Below are 24,027 nucleotides of genomic sequence, written 5' to 3'. Positions count from 1 at the left end.
AGCACCCATAGGAAGAAAGGGGGGCAGGGGATAGAGAATATTTCTGCAGATTCCAAAGATGTGCCCTTAACCCTGGTATACTTTCCCCAGTGCAGCCCCATCCCTTGGCCTTACTGAAATGTTTTACTTCTTCCTGGAGCCCTGAGAGTTGGGGTCCCCTTGGTTCTCCAAGGGAACTGGAGTCCGATCCTGAACCTCCACCTAATTCCTACCAGCCCTTCTCGTCTATTGCTTCTGATACCATTTTCTTCATCTTAGAGGAACTCTGTCCATTATAGCTTGGATACTTCAAAATCCAGTCATAGGTCATTCCCTTGGATACAACTCCCTCGGACATTGACCTCCCCTGCCCACCCCGCCCCAATCCAACCTATCACTCTCTCCCAGACCCTGCCCATAGTCAGTCCTGGGTGACTCCAAGTTGTCTGCATGCTATGCCAATGACAGCATCAATTAAATCCCTCTGGGTTTTTTTTTTTTTTCACATGAACTGCCATGAAGCTGTTCTTCTTTCATCTTGCATGTTTATGATTATTCCTTTAAACCTAAATATAGGACTAATTGTTGCTGTTTAATTTAAAAAATATTTTTAGTTTTATTAGTTTGGGCCCATTATTCCAGCACTTCCATATAATTCTGAAACTAAATTACCATTTATCATAATGAAGTCTCCTTTTGATTTCTTTATATCATCTGTAAGTTTCTTGACCATGGGCTCTATGTTTTTTCCCAAGTTCCTAATAAAAATGGTTCTTTGCTATTACCCTTCCTTTTGTGTGGTCTAAAACCAACAGAATCAACATTCTCTAGCAAAAATCACTCACTGGGCTATCTCCAGCTAATTGTACAATCTTATTTTCAAAAATTCGACATGGGATTTTGTGAGTGCTTTGTTGAAATTAAGATTCAGTTAACTATATATTATTCTCTGAGTCAAGTTACCATAATGAATGTTCTTAGTAAACCCTTATTGGCTCCTAGTGATCTCTTTATTTTTTTCTAATTACTGTCATCTATTTGAGAATCTATTCTAAACTTGTCAGGGATTAAGAGAAATGCCAAAGACCATTTGTGAAAAATGGAACAGGATTTTCCCATTTTTTGGCAATGCTCCTGTTCTCCACAACTTCTCAAAATTTACTAATAGTTGCCCTAAGGTCAGCTCCCTTACATCTGGGATGTAATCGGACTGGCCTTTCTTACCATCACTCCACCTATCCAGGGTTTCAGTGTCCTTTTAACTCATTTATCTTTTATTTAATTGAAAATTTTATTGAGATAATTGTAGATTCACATTCAGTTGTAAGAAATACAGAGAGATCCCTGTACACTTTGCCCAGTTTCCCCCAATGGTTTTTCCAAAACTGTAGTATAATATCACAACCAGGATACTGACATTGATAAATCACCCTATCTTCCTCAGACTTCCTCAGTTTTACTTGTACTCATTTGTGTGTGTGTGTGTGAACTTCTGTACAACATCATTACCTGTGTAGAATCATGTATCCAGTCAAGATACAGAACGAACAGTTCTAACACCACAAGGGTCCCTCGTGTTGCCTATCCATTAATCTTTTAAACATGCTTGCTCTGCTCTTTTTGGTTTTTAGATCAATTGCCATAAAGGAACTAAGGGATGCAAAATAAGAGTTGGGAAGTGCCTTCACTGGGCTATTTGTTAACATTACTGCTTCTTCCTCCTTTTGAGCATGGTTTCTTAAAACTGCATAAACTTGCTTTTTTAATACTACTACTATGCCTTCCTAGATTAAAAAAAATGCTTTTAAGTCCTTAGGTGTTCTTTATCTGATGTTCATTTTTATAATTTCTTTGGAATGAAGCATGCTAAATGGATGGAGAGGCTTTTTTCCCCCCTACTTTGTAGTGGAAGGGAAGATGGCTTCCAATTATAAGCATTTATGAGACACCTTTCATTTGAGTAGTAACTGTAGATAATCTTAACATATTACAGTATCATTTTCCCCAGTAATCTCTTTGAGGAATAGGACCACATCCTACACTTCTTTTGTGTTTAGAGTGGCTGCTGTCTCCAACACCCATACATCCCAGATGATTAGTCAAAGCCAAGGATGGGTCGTTTTCCTGTAAAGGGCAGACAGTAAATATTTTAGCCAGAAGATCTCCGTTGCAACTATTCAATTCTTCTGCTGTACTGTGAAACAACAACAAGCATTTTGTAAATGACTGGGCATAGCTTATGCCAATTACATTTCAGTTATAAAAAAAACAGGTGGGGAGCAGCAGTTTGCCAACCCCTGGCCTGAGCCAATTACAGTAACTCCATTTCCTCAGCCAGTGACTGGCTTACAACTGGACATGGGACCCAATCCTGGTGCATGTGATGTGAGGAAAGTTTGCTGAGGGGCTTCTAGGAAAGACTGTTTCACAGTTAAGACACTCAAGGAAGAGACAACCCTCCTATTTCCTTTGGATATTAGCAGATCTGGATGTGATGCCTGGAATCACTGCAGCCATCTTGCTCCTGACCTAAAGATGAAGCCATCAAAAATAGGAGGGCAGAGCCATGATAATCACAGAGGACAGCAGAAACTTGACATACTGTGCCCAGAGGCTGCCCTACTTCTTCTTATGTAAGACAACAAATTTCCTTATTCCTTAAGTCAATGAGTTGGCCAAAAAGCATTCTAATTACTATACCCCCTTCAGTGCTTAGCAAAGTACTTCACAGAGGAAAGACGTTCAGTGAACATTTTGTTGATCTGGCTCACAAACTGAACCATAAGCTTATGCAAATCAGAATTCTTTCCATTGTAAATAACAACCTAGCTCCTTTTAAAATACAAGTTCACTTTTCTCTGAAAAATAAATAACAGTAACACCAAGAAGAAATAATAGTAAACCTCATATTATTTAAGATGAATAGAAAACCAAAATATTTGACAGTTTTGCATTTTTCTCAAAGTAAATGTGTTTCAAGATTATCCATTCCGTGCGGTTTTCCTCCTGTTACTTTAAGCCTTTCTCTCCCTGGCTGGCCTTTGGAAGGCAAGCTGCATGCAAATGTCTGTACACTCATCAGTCTTATTAGGCATGGTTCCAACTGGCCACCCCACATGAACACAATTAAAAGTTAAACATCAATTAAAATTCACGAAATCCATTTAGCTCTCTGAAAAAGCACTAAATAACCGTCCACATTTGGGGCCCAAATTAATCTAAATTGTTTTCCATCACTCTTTAGTTATCAAACATACTGGGCCTCATTTTAGACTCTGTTAATTGCTCATTCAGCTTTCACGGAGTAGGTGATGAAAAATGAGCCCAGGATAAAAAATAAAGACGTGGAATGAAATGCCACACTGGGTCAAGTTCAGTCAGTCAGGTAGTCTGTTAGTGACGGCGGCACTGGAGAAATTCTGCGAGAGGGCAAGCCCTATCCAGGGGTGAGGGGACACGCAGACGATTTCTCCTCTGAGACTTCCGCTGATTTATTCATCTGCTTATTCGACATAGACTTGGATGTCTAATTGGCATCTCAAGTTTTGACATGTCCAAAACAGAATGCATAATTTCCCCCAAGTCTATTTCTGGTCCTGTCTTCCCCATTTCAATAAATGGCACCCAACTGCATAAGCCCAAATTCAGCATCACCCTTGATTTCCTTTTTTCTGTACCTCTACAACCATGCCATCCGCGATTCTCGCTGACTCTGTAACCAAAATCTGTTCGGTCCTCTCTATCCCACGCCACCACCTTAATCTGGGCCTCTGTCATGTCTCTTTTGAGATTACTGCCACTACCTCCTAAATGGCCTCCCTGATGCCCTTTCTGCCTCCCCAAAACCCATTCTTTTAAAAACAAAATACAATCCCATCACTCCCCTGCTTAAAACCCTTCAATAGCTTCCAACTGCATTTTATTTATTTATTTAAAGATTTTTTGATGTGGACCATTTTTAAAGTCTTTAGCGAATTTGTTACAATATTGCTTCTTTTTTTTTATGTTGTGGTTTTATTGGTCCTGAGGCATAGTGGGATCTTAGCTCTCCGACCAGGGATCGAACCCACAACCCCTGCGTTGGAAGGCAAAGTCTTAACCACTGGACCACCAGGGAAGTCCCCCAACCACATTTTAGAATTAGAAACCTATACGAGTTTCCTATTGCAGCTGTAACAAACTACCATAATTTGGTGACTTACAACTGTATGCTCTTACAGTTCTGGAAATCAGAGTGTAAAATCAAGGTGTCAACAGGGCTGTGTTCCTTCTGGAGGCGTCAGAGGAGAGTCTGTTTCCTCACCTTTTTTAGCTTCTAGAGCTTCCTATATTCCTTGGCTTGTGGCGCCTCCCTCACCTTCTCTGATCCTCCTGCCTCCCTCTTATAAGGACCTTTGTGATGACATTGGGCCCACCTAGGTCACCCAGGATGATCGCCCCATCACAAGATCTTTAACTTAATCACATCTACAAAGTTTCTTTTACCACGTAAGGTGACATATTTACAGGTTCAGGGACTAGGACATGGATAATTTAGGAGGGCCCTTATTCAGCCTATCATAAAAACAAAAATCAAAACACAACACAAAAAACGGAATACCTCCCATTTCACATTTATTATCTCATTTAATCATTTAATCTTCATAGGAATCTGGTGTGTGTGTGCATGTGTATATGTGTGGGTATGATTTACACTATTTTACTGTATTAAAAAATCACAACCAATGCTTCTGATCCTGTTGAAATATATTCATGCAGCTTGGATGTATTTCATATTTTAAATACGATCCCAGATTTTTAAATTAGGTTACTAAAATAAGTACCAATTAAAATGTGGGTAAAAAGCAAACAGCGGGATCTGCGGTGGCGGTAGCAGCAGCATGGCCGTGCTCTATGGGGGTGTACAGGGGGGAGGCACACGATCCAAGGTCCTTTTACTCTCAGAGGATGTGCAGATCCTGGCAGAAGTGGAAGGACTCAGCACAAACCACTGGCTGATCGGGACAGACAAGTGTGTGGAGAGGATCAACGAGACGGTGAACAGGGCCAAACGGAAAGCAGGGGTGGATCTCTGGTCCCTCTACGGAGCCTGGGCCTATCCCTCCTGAGCGGTGGGGATCCGGAGGACCCCGTGAGGATCCTGATGGAGGAGCTGAGGGACCGATTTCCCTACCTGAGTGAAAGCTACTTAATCACCACCGACGCCGCCGGCTCCATCGCCACTGTTGCGCTGGATGGTGGCATCGTGCTCATCTCTGGGACAAGCTCCAACTGCAGGCTCATCAACCCCGATGGGTCTGAGAGCGGCCGCGGTGGCTGGGGCCACGTGATGGGAGATGAGGGCTCAGCCTACTGGATTGCACACCAAGCAGTGAAAATAGTGTTTGACTCCATCGACAACCTAGAGGCGGCTCCTCATGACACTGGCTATGTCCAACAGGCCATGTTCAACTATTTCCAGGTGCCAGATCGGCTAGGAATCCTCACCCACCTGTACAGGGACTTTGATAAATGCAGGTTTGCTGGGTTTTGCGGGAAAGTTGCAGAAGGTGCTCAGCAGGGAGATCCCCTTTCCCGTTATATCTTCAGGAAGGCTGGGAAGATGCTGGGCACACATGTTGTGGCAGTGCTGCCTGAGACTGACCCGGTCTTGTTCCAACGGGAGATTGGCCTCCCCATCCCGTGTGTGGGCTCTGTGTGGAAGAGCTGGGAGCTGCTGACGGAAGGTTTCCTTTTGGCGCTGACCCAGGAGAGAGAGATCCAGGCTCAGAACTCCTTCTCCAGCTTCACCCTGTTGAAGCTGCGGCACTCCTCCGCCCTGGGCGGGGTCAGCTTAGGGGCCAGCCACGTGGGGCACCTCCTCCCCATGGACTAAAGCCCAGTGGACATTGGGTACTGGAGCTTTTTCTCCTTTTCCTTGTTTTTTTTGAAAAAGAAACACCTATAGAAGAAAATAAACGCACTTTACCCACTCCCCCCCCAAAAACAAAAATAAATAAATAAATAAAATGTAGGTCTCTTGCCATGTAACAGGGCTGGTTTCATCTCCATTTTACAGCTGTGTAAACTGAGGCTCATAGAGACACAGTTGTAGAGAACAAATATATGGATACCAAGGGGGAAAGGGGGGGGTGGGAGGAACTGGGAGATTGGGATTGACATATACACACTACTATGTATGAAATAGATAACTAATGAGAACCTACTGTATAGCACAGGGAACTCTACTCAATGGTCTGTGGTGACCTGAATGGGAAGGAAATCCAAAAACGAGGGGATATGTGTATACGTACAGTTGATTCACTTTGCTGTAAAGTAGAAACTAACACAATATTGTAAAGCAACTATACTCCAATAAAAATTTTAAAAAAAAGAAACCGAGGCTCAGAAGACTTACGTAAAATGACAGAATCTCAATCAGAACCTGGGACTTTCTAAGTCTGAGTGTTTCCCTTTATCCCACATTCCTTCCTCATTCTACTTTGGGAAACAACATAAATTCCTGAGAAGTTAAATAAAAATACAAGATTTAATGTTTATAAAAAAACCCCAGAATACCTCCTTACCATGGTTTACCAGCCCAATGTAACCCAGCCTTGACCACCTCTCTCAGTCTTGTCTCTCACTTACATTCTCCTACTCAGGCCTCCTGTCTGCTCCTTCAATGTGCCAGGCTTTCTCTCACCCTAGAGTCTTCACTCTTGCTGTTGCCTCCACCTGGGGCATTCTTTCCCCAGAAGTTCACATAGCTGGTTCATTCTTGAGAGCTCAATTGTCATTTTCTCACTTATCACCATCCGAGATCACCTCCTTGACTTATATTCTCCCTGTCAATAAGTCAACTCCAAGGGGAGATCCTCTGTTTTGCTCACTTTACCACCTAGAACAGTGACTGACACATGTAGCAACTTAATATTTTTTGAAGGAATGAACTCTATGACTTCAAAATGTTGGTGATTTCCCCATAACACGACTTCATAACCCATTCTGGTTTTATAATCCATAGGTTTATACAAATGCTTTTTCAACCCATCCACATTTTCATCCTAGATCAGCTGGCGGGATAAGACTAAACGAGATGAAATGTAATAAAAACAACTGTGAAGCCTACAAAATATTGGGGGGTGGGGGAAATGGGAGGTGGAGTGAGGGGATAGGGCTGAAAAAAATACAAGTAACATAATATTTAAAGTAGACTTGGAGGGAGTAATTATAAATGACTTTTAACTCAATATGACTTGTGTGAGGGATGCAGCTACCGAAAACATGACCTTCTGTGCAATGGAGGTTTTCAAGCAAAAAGGGGAAAACTACTTCTTGGACATACTTTATTAACAAAAATAGCTAGCGTTTCTCAAAATGAACATTTGAGAAATTGTTCTGTAAAGGATAATAAAGTTTTATCTGTTACACATGTGGCATGATTTTTCCCCATTATCATTTATCTTTTACTCTATATGATGTTTTTCTATATGGCTTTTAAATCATGTATTCAAATCTCTCAGTATTTTCCCTTAAAGTTTAGTAATTTAGAAGTACTGACTCTGAAATCATACTTGTTTGGTTTGAATTCTGGCACCACCACTTGTTCGAGCTTGGGAAAATTACTTAAACTCTCTGTGCCTCAATTTTATCATCTAGAAAATGGGAAGAATAAATAGTAAATACAAAAAAAATGTCTAGCATTTACCAAGGGTATAATATGAAGTAGGCACTGTAGTGAAAGCTTTACATGAAATATCTCATTTAAATATCTTCAAAATACTGTTATGGAAGAGGCACTGTTAATACTTCTTATTTCATAGATGAGAGAAATATAGTTCAAAGGAGTCAGGTAACTTGCCCAAATTTACAGAATTAGTATGTGTTAGAGTCAGGATTCACGAGTCCAAAGCCTGGTTTTTAAACTTAATTCACTACTGCACCAGCTTTTACTGATTATCCTGGACACAGCGAAGGGTTGGTAAGAAAGCACTACCTGCTCTTAAGAAGCTGTGGGATTCAGCGATCTCAGCAGCTGGGCCTGTGCAGCCTGGTGAAGCTTATGACCCATAAACCGGAAGATGAAGCCCTTAATTTATAACTGTAGAATATCCACGTGTTCATTAGCTCCCCAAACACTAATTGGGGAGCTAATTACTAATTACTAATTACTAATTACACCAGTAATTCAGGCTTCACATTTCAAAAATCATCTGACTCTTCCTTCTCCTTCATCTTCATCTCTAATGAGTCATAAAGTCCAGCTATCAATTCTTCTAATTTTTCTTTTTATAATTATTGTATTGCAAAAGAAAAACACCTACTCATGGTAAGACAGTCGAATGCTATAAAAAGATAGATAATAAAAAGTAAGTCTCCCTCCCATTCTAGACCCCAAGTGCCCTTTTCTGGAGACAACTGTTACTGATAAAACCCACACAAATGGGAAAGGGAATGACAGGATCAGATGCGGGTCACTCTGGATACAGTACAGGGAGGATTAGGGCGGCTGAGGCTAAACACCAAGAGATGAGCATGGAGGCTACTGCAATGGTTCTGGTGGCTAATGATGAGATCATGAAATAGGACCATGGCAACCTGAAGAATCTGTGAGATACATGGGGGATGGGTCATTTAGAGATAGCAGTGCTTGCATTTGGGGATGAAAGAGGGTGAAGAGTCTGGGATGACTCCTGCATGCCTGGCTTGATACTGGTGTTGTTTCTCTGAGATCAGAATATGAAGAACCAGTTCACAAGTTCAGCCAAGGATGCATTCATGGCATCTGGGAGACAGAGCAGACAGACAGAAATGAGGGTCTAGAGCTCAAGAGAGAAGTCAGGCTGCAGCCAAAGGGGGCTGTTGATGCCAGGCACAGGATGACAGCGCTGAGGGAGTCGCCTGAGCTGGGTGAGAGCATCACTACCTTGAGGGACAGGCAGAGGAAGCACCACCTCCGGTGCCGTGACCGTTGCATGGACAACACAGGGCTCTCCAGAAACCTATTTTTACCTGGAGACATATTTTGGCACTTGGTTATATTCAGTTCTGTTGTGTGCCTCTATCATTTCATATATGTATGTCCTGCTGTCCTGTAACATTTGCCATCCGTTCAAAGGTAGAGACTTGTCAGGTTTCATGCATAAGGGATGCAGCTTTTTTTTTGGTCATTTTAGTCACATTTTCTTAAATTAGGATATGTAGCCACTTGCAGTCAGACTGCATCTGAACAATATAACAACGGGAGGCCGGGATGGGGGGGCTTGAAATGTGCATGCTCTGCTCACTTTGCTGCCTTGTGTTTCTGCCGCAGCCAAGAGAAGAACTACCCCAGTCCAACCTAGGCTCAGAATAAGCACATGAATGGAGCAGAATCGCCCTGGCTGACCCACAGACACGCGAGGGAGCAATAAATGCCTACTGTCTATTACCTGGCACTGAGATTTTGTGGTTGTTATGCAACAGTTGTTCCTTTTCTTTGTATACGATGAAATGTTTAGATCTTAAATACATCTTCAATTGGTTTTTTTTTTTTAATAAATTTATTTATTTATTTATTTATTTTTGGGCTGCATTGGGTCTTTGTTACTGCACGCGGCTTTCTCTAGTTGAGGCGAGCGGGGGCTACTCTTCGTTGCGGTGTGAGGGCTTCTCATTGTGGTGGCTTCTCTTGTTGTGGAGCACGGGCTCTAGGCGCACAGGCTTCAGTAGTTGTGGCACGTGGGCTTCAGTAGTTGTGGCTCGCGGGCTCTAGAGCGCAGGCTCAGTAGTTGTGGCGCACAGACTTAGTTGCTCCGTGGCATGTGGGATCTTCCTGGACCAGGGCTCGAACCCGGGTCCCCTGCATTGGCAGGTGGATTCTTAACCACTGTGCCACCAGGGAAGCCCTTCAATTGGTTTTGAGAAAGGTATTCACCTGTGTAACTCACACCCCTGGCAAGACACAGAACACTGCCATAACCCCAGAAAGCGACCTGCTGGTCCTTCTGAGTCAATCCCCACCTCACGCCCAAAAGCAAACACTGATTTTCTCTATCATCATAGCTTAGTTTTAAGACTTCTATCATTGCAACCTAGTTTTGTGGTAAGTTGATAAGGACCAGGGATCAGCCAAATCCAGCCCATGGCCCATTTTTGTATGACCCATGAGCTAAGAATGGTTTTTACATTTTTAAACAGTTTAAGAAATATCGGGCTTCCCTGGTGGCGCAGTGGTTGAGAATCTGCCTGCTAATGCAGGGGACACGGGTTCGAGCCCTGGTCTGGGAAGATCCCACATGCCGCGGAGCAACTAGGCCCGTGAGCCACAACTACTGAGCCTGCGCGTCTGGAGCCTGTGCTCCGCAACAAGAGAGGCCGCGATAGTGAGAGGCCCGCGCACCGCGATGAAGAGTGGCCCCCGCTTGCCGCAACTAGAGGAAGCCCTCGCACAGAAACGAAGACCCAACACAGCCATAAATAAAAAAAAAAAAAAAAAAAAAAAAATCAAAAGAGGAAGAATACTTTGTGACATGTGAAAATTTTATGAACTTCAAATTTCAGTGCCTATGATTAAGTTTTACTGGCACGCAGCCAGCTCCATTTATTTCCATATCTATGGCTGCTTCTGCACTACAGCTGCAGAGTTGAGTAGCTGAGACTTGAGAACATATGCCCCAAAAGCCTGAAGTATTTAGTGCCTGGCCCATCCCAGAAAAAGTCTGCCCATCCCCCACTAGGGAACTTGCCTCTCTCTCCATCACACATGTGGATCCAAGTGCTGAAGCCAGAGTTGAAAACCAGATGTTCTGAGTGCTGTTTTAATTGCGTTCATTCAAATCACACATACGAATCATACATGTTCATGAAAAGTCTAAATACTGTCAAAATACACAGTGTGGAAAGTGAGAGCCTCTCATGAGCCCAGCTCTCAGGGAGAACACTCTAAGATTTCAAAGAAAACTAAAGCTAAGTTACAACTAATGTGTAATCGTCATTGTCCTGTATCATTTTCATATGAGGGTTGGCATCACTAAGATCTGTTGTTACTGAAACAGAAGCAGCGAAGCTGTAAATAGGAACAGGCCAAAATCAGATGGAAGAGGTAGGGTGAGTGCCAACATCTCACCTGTGAACTACAAGGGGAGACAGGAAAGAGTGAGATCCCCAGAGTCACACTGCATTAAATGCTCAATTCCAGCCAGGCTAGACTCACAAGTCCATGGGCACATCAGGCATCCACGGAAAAAAGCAGCGGTCCCAAAGCGGGACCTGAGCCACCACACACTGTGCTGGCTGGAGTTTGCCAGATTAGAGTTGTGCATGGCTGCCTTAGAAACAGCATGGATCTTATCCTAGAATGCAAAGTATGCTCCTTGTTAGCTAATAAAGTGCAATGCTATTCTTCTGCTGGGAACATTGGTAGCACTTACATTATGCTTTTAGGAATGACACCATCTGGCGATACCCTTGAAGTATATAGCTTTGGTCAATAACTCCAACTCTAGAAGCCCATCTCTTCAAGTTTTGCCCAACTATCTCAGCCTTCTTTAATGGAAATACTTCCCTTTTTCACTGAATGATTTCTTCTCTAATTAAGAACCATTTCGCTACTCTAGAAGGGATGGGGAGTTGGGGGGAATGATAGATCTGAATATCTGCAGGGCTTTTGTTATGCTGAGTGGCAAACACAAGTAGGGATCAGAGTACAATTTTAGGGACAACAGTAGAAAAGCTGACACCATCTTCTCATGCCATCCCTTTAAGTATATGCTGCACCACTATTAAAAATGATTACTTCAGGGCTTCCCTGGTGGCGCAGTGGTTGAGAGTCTGCCTGCTAATGCAGGGGACACGCGTTCGAGCCCTGGTCTGGGAAGATCCCACATGCCGCGGAGCAACTAGGCCCGTGAGCCACAACTACTGAGCCTGCGCGTCTGGAGCCTGTGCTCCACAACAAGAGAGGCCGCGATAGTGAGAGGCCCGTGCACCGCGATGAAGAGTGGCCCCCGCTTGCCGCAACTGGAGAAAGCCCTCGCACAGAAACTAAGACCCAACACAGCCAAAAATAAATAAATAAATAAATAAATTTAAAAAAAAAAAAAAAGATTACTTCAAAGGGTATCAGTTTATTAGCCAGCTGTGGATGTCCACATGTTTCTGTTTGTTTTCTGGGTGGGGGGTGGTTGATGAGTATCTCAGGAAACCTATGGATTCTTTCCCCAGAAAAACACACATGTGCACCCCCACACACACACACACAAATTCATGGGGCTTTCAGGCTCTGAGTGCCTGGCTAGGGATCCCAAGTTTAAAAAACTCAACTATAGGAGGTGAGTGTACCTTGAGGGGCTGTAGTAGAGACAGTCTAAAATGACAATGTTCTCACAGTCTGACTACCTGTGGAGTTTGCCCCAGATGCACTGGACTTCAGACCATGGTTTTTTGGGGATAAAATGACTAAGCAGGTTCCTAATTTGTAGCTTAGCTGGCCTTTGGGGGAAAAAAATGCAAGTATTTGATTTGAGAGTGAATAAATCGGTATTTTAATATTGTGTGTGCCTGCATGTGTAAGTGCATGTAGATGTGTGTGTTGTGTGTGTGTATGTGTGTGTGTGCGTTTACATCAGTCCGCCCCTGAGGACGGATCATCCATTCGCTCAGGTACCGCCCTCCCAGGTTTAGCAGCTGAGGTGAATTCAACCAGGTAAGAGCCAGCTGATGGGGCCCCAGGCGGCTTGCCCCTGGGGAGCTCTGTTAACCACTTCCCACCTACAACTGCCCCATCCGCATGGCCACCATCAAGTTGAGGACACCAGCCCACGTTGAGGCCTTTCCAGCAGCTGTGAACAGTTCCAGTGCCTTCTAATCACAGAGGACTGATCTGCTGCTTACCGCGAAACCTCCTTAAACTACATCCCACTGTGTGGCCTAAAGGGGATTACCAGCTGTCGTGGAGCTTTTATCTTTCCACCTACCCAGCAGCAGACAGGAGAGCTCAAAATGTGGCAGAAATAAGAACTCAGAGTAAAGAAATTCCCAGAGGGGTGAGTCTGTGTCTCTCTGAGGCACTGAAAGCATCCTACACAAAAGTAAAACATGAATCTTGGGTTTCCTGAATTCTCCTCTGTCTTTTCTTGGCTGAAAGCACGAGACTGATAAGTCAGTGTCTGCCAACTGCTAGCTCTGGCCAGCAAAGAAAATCAGATGGGTAAAGGCAGGCGCCTGAGCATGGGCCTGCTAGCAGGCGAACACGCACAAGCCAGACATGGGGAGAAAGGAAAGAAAAGGCCACCACCCTTCCTGACTTTTCAGAGACAGGCCTACAATTGTTTCGGAGGGTAGTCCAGACAACACAGGAACTCCTGAGAGTTCAGCTAAGGAAAGAGCACATGTACACTCCACAGGATCATCAGACCCGGCTCTATTTCTATGTTCATGTCCACACAGAGGCCGGCCAAGGGTCCTGCTGTCCTATGGCAGCAAAGGCCAGGCTGCCACCAGCACTCTGTGTTATCTTCCTGGGTCTGACATCTATTCCAGGAACCCTTGGGACCAAGAGACTGATCAGCAGAGGAAGAAAAAAAGAACGTTTTATAGTGCAAAGCCCCAAATCACCCCCAAATAACTTTTAAAAATGTGCACTGTTTAAAATCTTCCAGTGGATTCCCACTTCCCTAAGGATAAACTCTCAGTTCCCTATGTTGGCCTTTACGTAGGGAGGATCATGTACTTTAACGGTCCAAATAGGAGCACTTTCGAGAGTGAAAGACACTGCTATTCATAATAATGCTGGGACAACAGCCGTAAACCAGGACTGTCTCCTCTGAGAGACCAGACTCTGGGCATACTGTGATTTAGCCCTGGGACCCACCCTCTTCCCTCTCACCATCTGCCTGCAGGCTTTCTCCTCCAGTTTCCTGGAAGGAGCCGGTTTTCCCTCACCTCCTCACCCTTGACACGCACTTTCCTCTCCCCATTCCACATATCTGCAGCTTCCTCACCTGCCCCACTCCTACTCATCCTTCTTCAGCCTCAGTCTGGACATAACACGGGCAGGGAGGCCTCCTCTGACCCCGAGACAAGGTTGGCTCCCTCTTACGGGCTCCCAGGGCACCCAGAACACCCCTGTGATAGCAGATCACATCTGCAATCTTTATTTAGTGTCTACGGCTGCCTTCTGGAACTAACATATTGTTTGGCCTCCGGGTTGGGGCAGCTCGGATCCTTGCACCAGGCCCGACACAAGGAGGTGCTGGATCTTCCCAGTCTCACCTAGGGCACCCCTTTGAGATGCTTCCCTTAGCTCCCGCAACATCCCCAAGCCATGGAAGTTAAGGGCCATCCCAAGTGCTCCCAGGACCCCAGGCTGCCTCTGACACACGCCGCTGACATGACCCGCTCAGCACTCTGAGCCCCTTTGAGGCAGAGACTGTGGGCCATTCATCCAGGCACAGTGTGGTTGATGAGGAGGAGGCTGGGAAACGAGAGGGCCACAATCCCTTGTCTGAAACCTTGGGTCCAGGTACATTTCAGAATTCAGAATTTTTCATTTGAAAATGATAATATGATGCAATAGTGCCAGTGGAGCTGGGGCAGCATCCTGTAATCTGCCACACTGATATTTCTGCAGCAAAATGTGTGAATATTCACACTAAGTGGCTAAATACAGCCTCAAAATATCCTCACATCCTTTCGGGTCAGGCTTTGAAAGTCATTGAGTTCAGAGCAGGTCAGAATTTTCTGCCAAAATTATGAAGAAATTTTGGTTGTCAAGAGTTTTTGGGTTTTTTTAATTGTGGAAAAGAGACTATGGACTCATGACAGCTTACATTTCATGAATACTCATCTTCCAGGCACTGTTCCAAGTTTATATACAATTATATATAATGTAATATATTCTCTATATATTGCATTAATATATGTTATAAATAATATATATAGGCTGTATCTATAAAATCTCATTTAATGCTCAAAACCATCCTATAACGTAAGTGTCATCACTTTATTTTTCAGATAAGGAAAGTGAGGCACAGAGAGGACAAGGAACATGCAGAAGGTAAGCAGCAGATCACAAAACCAACACACTCTCCACAGCTGGTGCCCAGCGATCACTGAGTAAATGAATCAATGAAACTCGAGTGTGCATGTGTTACACATAGCAAGGTGAAACAGTTAAGCAGCAAAACTGCTGACGTGGCCTTGTCAGTTCCTTGGGGTTATCTGCCTCAAACCTCCTTTCTAGGCATTGCTTCTACCTCAACTTAAATGTTTACTGAAAGTGCATTACAAGTAGCCCAGCCCCCTGGACACAGATCCTGCCTGGTGCAGGGGTAGGCTCCTGACTCAAATTAGGGCAATCGTGACAATTCTCTGAGACTTGGGAACTGGCATCACGAAGTCATTCTCTTCTGGGTGCCTGGACAATAAAACACAAACGTGTTTCAGAGGAAAACAGGAAAAACCATACAGAGCCTAAATATCCAAATCCAGCCTGACATATTTTAGTGTGTAGCCTACGATTTCTTTTTAAATAAAACATTGGCTGGCGCACAGGAACTAGCAGGCCAGTGGGGGCTGCCTGTGCTGATACTTAACTAACGACTGCCGAGTCATTTGGCAATTAAATCATTCAACCAAGGCTTACTGTGCACCTACTGTGGGCCAGGTACTCTGCTAAGCAGATGATAAACAAGACAGCTGTGGTGCACGCCCTCCCAGGTCACACGACTACAGTGCAGTCAAATAGCAACAGTGTGAGTGTCATGATCCAGAGAATATATGGGGAGCAGACAGAATACACAGCAGTAGATTTAAACCAATTTGTAATTGGATATGAAGTGGAACAAAAATTAATTATACTATTTATGAGCTGTTCAAGTTTAATTCCAACAAATTTAGATTATAAAACTAAACGATTGTGAAGAATTACTGACGCAAGCAGTAGAGATATGTGCACTGAGTCATTCTAATGCTCCCGCGTCAAGCACGGACCATCCAGACTGACTGTTCTCATTAACAGAAGATTAACAGGATTTGCATATATATTGTGAATGTTTGATTAAATAGCTCAATAGTGGAAAAACTAATACAATTTGGGAGTATGGTTTCCAGAAAACACTTAGTCCAGCCAATATCTTTTGTCCATTTAGAGTCAGGGTTATCTCCAGTGTAAAACTGAATTCTGCAGAAAGCACTTTGCAGAAGTATTAGAACACTTCTGAATTTCAAGAGAAAAAAGAACAACACTAAAGCGTTCATGGCAAGAGTAAATATGATTGAGTAGCTGGGGCAACAGAAACACATTTGATGTAACATATGACAGACCCTGTTAGCTGTGAATGCACTTACTCTTACTCCTTTCTTTCTTGTAAACATAACCCCAATTTTGTTCAGTACTCTACCATGCCGTGCTAAATAGACTCTTTCCCGGCTGCCCTTGAAGTCACAGATGTCCATAGATCATGGTTCTGGTGAATAAAACCTAAGTAAAAGTCTGTTCCTGGTTCCTAATAAAAGGAGACAGTTGGCAAGAGGAACCCTTTTCTTACCCTTCTTCTCACCTAGATGTAGACATGATGCCGGAGCTGTAGCCACCATGCTGTCACCATGAGGATGAAAGCCAACATGCCAAGTGGCTCTGATAAGGAGTTGAACCAGCCTACCTCTAGACTTCATATTATGTGAGGAAAAAACACACTCTTATTTGTTTTAACCACTGTTCTTCGATATTTCTGTTCTTTGCAACCAAACATTACTAATAGAATAGAACAAGACAGAAGGTTGTACTTAAAAGTTTGAACCTTGGGCAACTGTAGCTACCAAGACCCAGAATTCTCTGTAATTAGGGACCTAGTGCAGATAGCAGGAAATAACCAGTCTGGTGTGGAGCAGCATAAAATACTGATCATCGTGGGACACCAAGTCAGGATGGTGGCAGAGGCTGTTGGTTGTTACTCAATGTATGTCCCTGTCTTCTTTCTCACCAACGTGCCCTTTCCCAGCCCCAGGGCAAGTCCCATTTCAGTCACCTGGTTAAAGCTTAATAGGACCGGAAAGTTATTGATAGTTCAGGGGCTGTGCTCTGCCAACTGTGTAGACAGTTAAGCTTCTTCCAGCCTCTACCTTAGATACAAGAGACTTCGATATGGGGTGCAGACTTAACCTGGTTTACTTCAGGGCATGTCCAATTGCACTGTCAGGACCTTCAGGCCTTTTTCTTTTTCTTTTTTTTTTTTTTTTTTGGTAGAAGTAGGTTTCTAGGTGTCTGGTATATTTGATACAAGGTTATTACTATTTTTGGACTCAATGGCAGCTTTTTAAGTAGACAGCACAGAGGTAGATACATTTCCCCTGAACCTAATGACCTCACCTTTCCCCCTTTTGAATTTGAGAAGCAGTCTACGCTTTTTTACTCACTCTTTTGTTAACGCTTTGTTTGTAAATAATAAAACCTTATTTATTTATTTTTTCTTAAAAAGAAGGCATGGAGGGGAGTCTTGGAGAACAAGGCATACTCAGATATTCTAAGGCTGGAGAGAACCAAGAGCTGAGGTTTCTTAGATGGGCAGGTAGGTGTGGGAGGGTTCTGTGTCTCACACACTGAGGTCTGACTTTTATTCCAATGGCATTGAGGAGCCACTGAAGGAGTTTAATCAAGGAACTGAAATAACCAGATTTTTTTATTTAGAAAGATCACATGGATTGCACTACAGGGAAGCAAATTGCAAGGTGGCACAAGAGGCCGGTTACAAATTAGTAAGAAATGATGCAGGCCTGAATTAAGGCCATGGCAATGGACAAATTCGAGAGGCATTAAGGGAAAGCGTTTCATGCCTGATTAGATTTATTTGGTACAGGACAGGAAAGCAATAAGGCGGTTCGCAGATTTAACAGGGGGTAGTTGTTGATATCATTCACAGAGAGAGAGAATGCGGGGGGGTCAGGTGAATGGGGGTGCCTCAGGGGTGACAGGCAGATGGCACATGCAGTTTTGTGCACAGTGGGACATCTCTTGGAGATATACTGCTAGGCAGCAGAATACATGGGTCTGGCACTCAGATCTGAACAGTAACTAAATTTGAATGCAAACGGATAGCAATTGAAGTCATGGGACTTACTGAGATTATCTAAAGAAAATGAGTAAAATGGGAAGATGCATCAGTGAAATCACAAAGAACACTAATAGCAGGGATGGATGAAAGCAGCAGCAACCACAAAGAAGGGAACGGCCAGTGGGGCCGAGAAAGAATCATGGAGGAGGTGGGGTGGTGAGCAGGATGGGAAGCCCGGGGAGGAAGCTGGAAGGACTGAGTGGTCTGCAGGGTCCACCACTAGAGAGAGTAGAGCTCACACTGACGGCTCAAGGCTGCTCTTCCCCAGCATACATGGGCTTTGACCCACCCCAAGTGTGCGTGTGACCCTGCTCCCCTGCCACGGCTAACCGGTCAGGAGGTGATTGCTGACCCACGCACAGAAACCAGCCCTGGGAGCCTGGAGTGCCCCCCGCCCCTGCCACGTGCACCAGGAAGCAAGCAGGCTGAGGACGGGGGGGCAGGAACAGACTGCCCTGGTCTGGGAAGACATCTCCTCGCGTTCTGATAAATGACTGTTATGTTAATGCTGGTTCCAGCTGGTTTCTCTTACTTGTAACTATAAAAATCCCAATCCAACCAGACAGGCAGAAATACAAATGGCTATACTGCCTGACAGAATGAAATATGTGCTCAATGGAAATACAAGGGGTGGCTGTGGAGTTCAGGAGGAGGGGAGATTACTTTGGGCTGGGTTTAGGGAACGCTTCCAGAAGGGAGGTGGCATCTGGGCTGGCACGATAAGTATTAGGAGGATTTTCAGGGGAAAGAAGGGAGAGAGTGCACTCTAGCTGAAGGACCAGCACCAGCAAACACAGAGAAGCAGGAACTCAGTGGAGCGTTTGGGCAAACATCTGTGGTGGCCAAGCCTCTGCCAGTCTCCTGCCGGTTCATTCTGGCACTGGCACATGCTCCAGGACCCTACGAAGGCTTCCCGCCCTCCCTCCGCAGCTGGGCCACCCCATCACAGCTCTTCCCGCGCTGTCTGCGAAGTGTGCTCCGTTCGTGGGTCTGTGTCCCTCACCAGACAGGAGGCACTCATCCATTTACCTCTGTGTGTCCTGGGCCTGGTGTGGAGCCTGGCACAACTGGGGGCTCAGTACAGACTTGGTAATGTCGAGCAACCTCTACTCATTTAGAGGGGGGCGGGCATGTAAGCCTGAGGAGGGAGGCTGGGGTCCCGTTCCCAGGACCTGCAGTAGCAGGGAGGCTGACACCCAAGGTTGGCTTGGATGACTTCCGGGTGCAGGAACATTAAAACAACTTAATTTCTTTTTTTTTTTTTTAGTGTGGTAAAATATACATAATATAAAAGTAACCATTTTAAGTGTCCAGTTCAGTGGCATTAAGTGCATTTATGCTGTTGTGCAAACATCACCACTATGGATCCCCAGAACTTTTCATCTTCGCAAACTGCAACTCTGTACCTATTAAACACTAACACCCATTCCCGCCTCCCCACACCTACCTGTACCCACCACGCCACTTTCTGTCTCCATCGAGTTTATTATTCTAGGCACCTCAGGAAGTGGAATCCTACAGTAATAGACCTTTTGGAAACAACTTACGTTTAAATGTGCTTTAAACTGTAAACATTTACCAAGTGTTATCGCTTCCTCCTCATGAGGTGGGCAGGGCAAGGACCATGGCTCCAGTTTTGGAGGCTGGGGAAGCTAGGGCTCAGGAAAGTTAAATGATTCGCCCAAGCCTCGGCTTCAAGGAATCACAATGCCCCATGCCCCACGAAGTGCCAGGCTCGGCTAACCCTCTCACACACTCCAGGGAGGCTGCTTCCAAATCTGGACTGCTGGAAGGCCATTATCCCAACCCACACCCCATACCAGCGGGCCTTCCTTTTCTGTGCCCGTAGGTGGGTGGTTTGAGCACTTCACTAAGGATTAGCAATCAGAACAGGAAACAGCCAATGCAGTAGAGTGGAGACAACAAGGATTTAACCTTAGGCCAGGGTGTGTCTTTCTATGGTCGATGCTCCCTGCTCCCTGCTCAGGAGGGAGACAGCTCAGAGAGGTCAAAGCCATTGCCAGCGTGAATTATTCATCTGCACACTTGTTTGCAGTCCACCTGAGTAGGCAGCACAGTAGAGTCACGGCAGAAAGTGTTAAATGATTAGTCCTCCTCCTGCCTGAGTCCCCGGCTCCTGGGCCGGCTCTCTTACTCCTGAACATCAGGAGAAAGGTCTTGCTTTCCATTCTCAGGTCAAAAGGTTTGCTCACTTCTGTTTTCTGCACAGTAATGGTCAACCCTAATGACCTATTTGCAAGCTGCCAAGAGATGTAAGGTTTCTTTAGGTTGGTTAGTTTGCTGGAATTAGAAATGGTTCAAGCTGTGCATTCATTACTTTCTAAATCAATGTAAAAAGCTCTTAGTGAGCCTAAAGAAAATGAGTCTCATGCATTCTGTTCTCATCAATACCTACTAAAATAATTTATCAGGTGTTGTGTGTGTGTGTGTGTGTGTGTACGTGCATACATAGGATCTAACCTTAAAAGCTGGAGACAATTGTTAAAACATACTCGTACTTTTTATTTGCCTCTAAATTTACCTGCAGGACAGAATCAAAAGCTAATTAGTTTGACCCCATGTGGCTCAGCTGTGCTTAAGACCTAAGGAAGATTACGTCTTAGAATTTAAGGATTTCCCTTTGGGCTGGTTTAAAGGTGGAAATCCTGTCTCACCTTAAGACTCTGTAGGTAAACTGGAGTGGCTGGGGGACAGGTATGGAGGAGGAGCCAAGGAGACTGAAGAAGGAGCCTGGGAGCTGGAGCAGGAAGACCTAGATTGACAACCTGCCACCCACTCACTACACGGTGCTCTAGGGCAAGTCGCTTTATCTGAGCCTCAGTTTCCTCATCTGTGAAAAGGGATCATAATTTATCTACGAAGGAGGGACAGTGCAGAGAGTAAATAAGAACTGCAATAGCAGCAACAATTCACTGAGTGCCCACAATGAGTCAGGCACCCTTCTGTGGAAAAATTACTGTAAGGGACTTTACGAACATTAGTTGTAATAACAACTTTATTATTGTTGTTCTTTACTGACAATTCAAAGGGCTTCAATAAGTTTAGAGAATGTGGGCAGGTTTCTTCCACTTTATTCTTATTTTAAAAGTTTAAAATCCCATACTGTTTGAGTACCAAGGGTCTCATCTCCCAAATGCCACTTTGAGCCCATAAGGATCTCCTTCCCTTCTGTCCTCTTTGAGGGAAGAGGGGAGAAACTGGATGAGGAGCTAATATATATTAATTGAGGTGCCAAACTTCTGTGGCCAGAAACTTAACCAACTGCTGGGTGTACAAAGATAACAAATAGGAGTAATGTTAAGATCTATCACTGTGCTTTTTCCCCCCTTTTGTATTTGAGGGCTGATGGATTGCCAGCGTGCAGGGAGGGACCTGGAAGCTAGCGGTGAATGGCCAGCCGCAGAGCCCCCCATGGTTGTTGCCAACACACCATCCTGAGAAGCCAGGCAGCACCAGAGGCATTTCTGCCACTACCCCTCAGGGAGCAGGCCGGCCCGGGCACAGACAGGGACCCCGAAGGCTCAGTATGCGGCCCCTTATCCCGGCCACTATGCAGCCATGAACCCACTCTTCCCTGCTAGTCTCAGGTGCCCCCTTAAGGAGGAGCTGGAGGGGGGACAGGACTCTGAAAGACGGAGGCCTCCAGACAAAACCAAGTTACCTAAAGAGCCCATTTCAGCTGTCGGATGAGACAAAGTTATCCAACTGCAATAAGACTTGGTTTTCCTCTGTCACCCACTGTGGGTGAGAAGAGGAGCTCAAGTGAAGACTGAGTTCTCTCTAGAAAAATAAGTTTTCTTTGCAAACACAGGCGGTGTGAATAAATCCAATATTAATACCCTGCAGCCCTCAGACACGTGCTTTGGGAAAGGCTGTAATTACTTTCCTCTGCCTGGGCAGCTTCCCCCATCTTTCTGCACCCCTCTTCCTAGCTAACAGCCTTTTCAGATGCTGGCTTGGCATGACTTCCTGAGGGAAACCTCCCTTGGAATACACCCCCATCCCCAAGGCCAGGTCAGTGCTCATCCCCCTCTCCCCATACAGCCATGTTCCCAAGCCTGCCCTTATCAAAGCAGGGATCCCCCTGTGTTGTAAGTGCTTGTTTATTCGTTTGCCTCCCCAGCCTGTGTAAACTTTTCAAGTCAAGTACTATGTCTTGTTCACCATTATATTCTCGGTGCCTAACACAGTGTCTGACAATAAATATATGTTCAATACCAATGGATGCCATTTTGCAGCAACATGGATGTAACTAGAGATTATCATACGAAGTGAAGTAAGTCAGACAGAGACAACTACCATAAGATATCATTTATACGCGGAATCGAAAACATGGCACAAATGAACCTATCTGCAAAACAGAAATAGACTCACAGGCATAGAGAACAGACTTGTAGTTGCCAAGGGGGAGGGGGGGAGGGAGGGGGATGGACTGGGAGTTTGGGGTTGGTAGATGCAAACTATGACATTTAGAATGGGCAAACAACAAGGTCCTAATAGCACAGGGAATTATACTCAGTGTACTGTGATAAACCATAATGGAAAAGAATATAGAAAAAGAATGTCTATATGTGTGTAACACTGAGTCACTTTGCTGTACAGCAGAGACTGGCACAGCACTGTATATCAACTATACGTCAATAAAAGTAAATAAATAAATAAATGTAATTATTGATGAATTAAAAAAATATATCAATTGACAAGTGACTCACTGATGTCCCTGCAAGGAATATGTACCACTTTAGGTATCAACAATTTGAATGTGGGAAGACAACTGTCTGTCAGGGAATGCCAAGCACAATACAGAAGGAAGATGAGGAAGCTGGGATGTGGTTGGTTAGGAGGTTTTATTTTATTTAATTAATTTATTTATTTAAATTAATTAATTAATTAATTTTTGGCTGTGTTGGGTCTTTGTTGCAGTGCGCGGGCCTCTCACTGTGGTGGCTTCTCTTGTTGTGGAGCATGAGCTCTAGGCGTGCGGGCTTCAGTAGTTGTGGCACGTGGGCTCAGCAGTAGTGGCTCACAGGCTCTAGAGTGCAGGCTCAGTAGCTGTGGCCCACGGGCTTAGTTGCTCCACAGCACGTGGGATCTTCCCGGACTAGGGCTCGAACCCGTGTCCCCTGCATTGGCAGGTGGATTCTTAACCACTGCGCCACCAGGGAAGTCCTGGGTAGGAGTTTTTAAAAGACCATGCTCATTTTGAAAAGGGTCCAGAGCTAAAGCAATGTGTTTTTTTTTTAAAGCATAGTGTAAATCTCCATACATGCCACACCTGGCACCTGGCCAAGTTCTACCTCTAACTGGATGTGGGACTTGGGGCAAATTCTTCAGCACTTACTTGAGTTACATGTAATCCCATCATCAGAGCTTCAGGGTTCTTAAGGTGATGACAGAGAGTTAAAGAGAGTTCTTTTAACTCTGTATTGTAGAAAACTTTGAAAATATAAAATAAGAAAATGAAGTATTCTGGAGTAGAATTTTGGAGTATTTCTTTCTGGTTTTCTAAAATTCATGTAATTACCCTTTTTGTGTTACATATTCTAATGAACCCCATGTCCATGGACAGCTGCTACCTCTGGGTACCTCTACTTCCCCTGCCCCATCAGCTCCCATTCACTCTAGGGCCCAAGGAGGCATCTGGAGTTGGCTGTCCCCAAAGGTATCAGAGGGTATACTGTCACGTAGGGCTTCTCATATTTATTTCCAGTAAGTATTTTGTTACCAGTCTTTTAAATGTTACTCAAGTTTTTTTTTTTCTTGTGAAAAATTTCAAAGATAAACAAGGTGAAGGGAATAGTATAAAGAACCCCATATACTCCTCACCCATCTTATTGCGTATCCTCCCACACATTGTGTGTGTGTTGGAGCATTTTAAAGCAGATACTATGTATCATATCTTAAACACAGTTTTTAACTGTCCCTGTGTCCTGAGGCTGCCTTCGGAAGGGAC

General features: G+C 44.5%; 2 protein-coding genes across 3 annotated transcripts in view; one reads left to right on the top strand and one right to left on the bottom strand.

The window, feature by feature from the left end:
- The window catches only part of TMCC3 (transmembrane and coiled-coil domain family 3), a 279,678-nt gene that overhangs the window by 146,653 nt on the left and 108,998 nt on the right, over window positions 1-24,027 (bottom strand). The gene's annotated exons all lie outside the window — the stretch shown is intronic.
- On the top strand, window positions 4,837-5,854 carry LOC133100916 (N-acetyl-D-glucosamine kinase-like). The gene is given in 2 exon segments (XM_061205421.1): window positions 4,837-5,046; window positions 5,049-5,854. Coding segments are annotated over 2 exon segments (993 nt in total). The 5' UTR covers window positions 4,837-4,859.

Source organism: Eubalaena glacialis, chromosome 11 (assembly GCF_028564815.1).
Source record: "Eubalaena glacialis isolate mEubGla1 chromosome 11, mEubGla1.1.hap2.+ XY, whole genome shotgun sequence".
Lineage (NCBI taxonomy): Eukaryota > Metazoa > Chordata > Mammalia > Artiodactyla > Balaenidae > Eubalaena > Eubalaena glacialis.
Note: the sequence above shows the minus strand (reverse complement) of the source record. Positions and strands in the feature narration are given on the sequence as shown.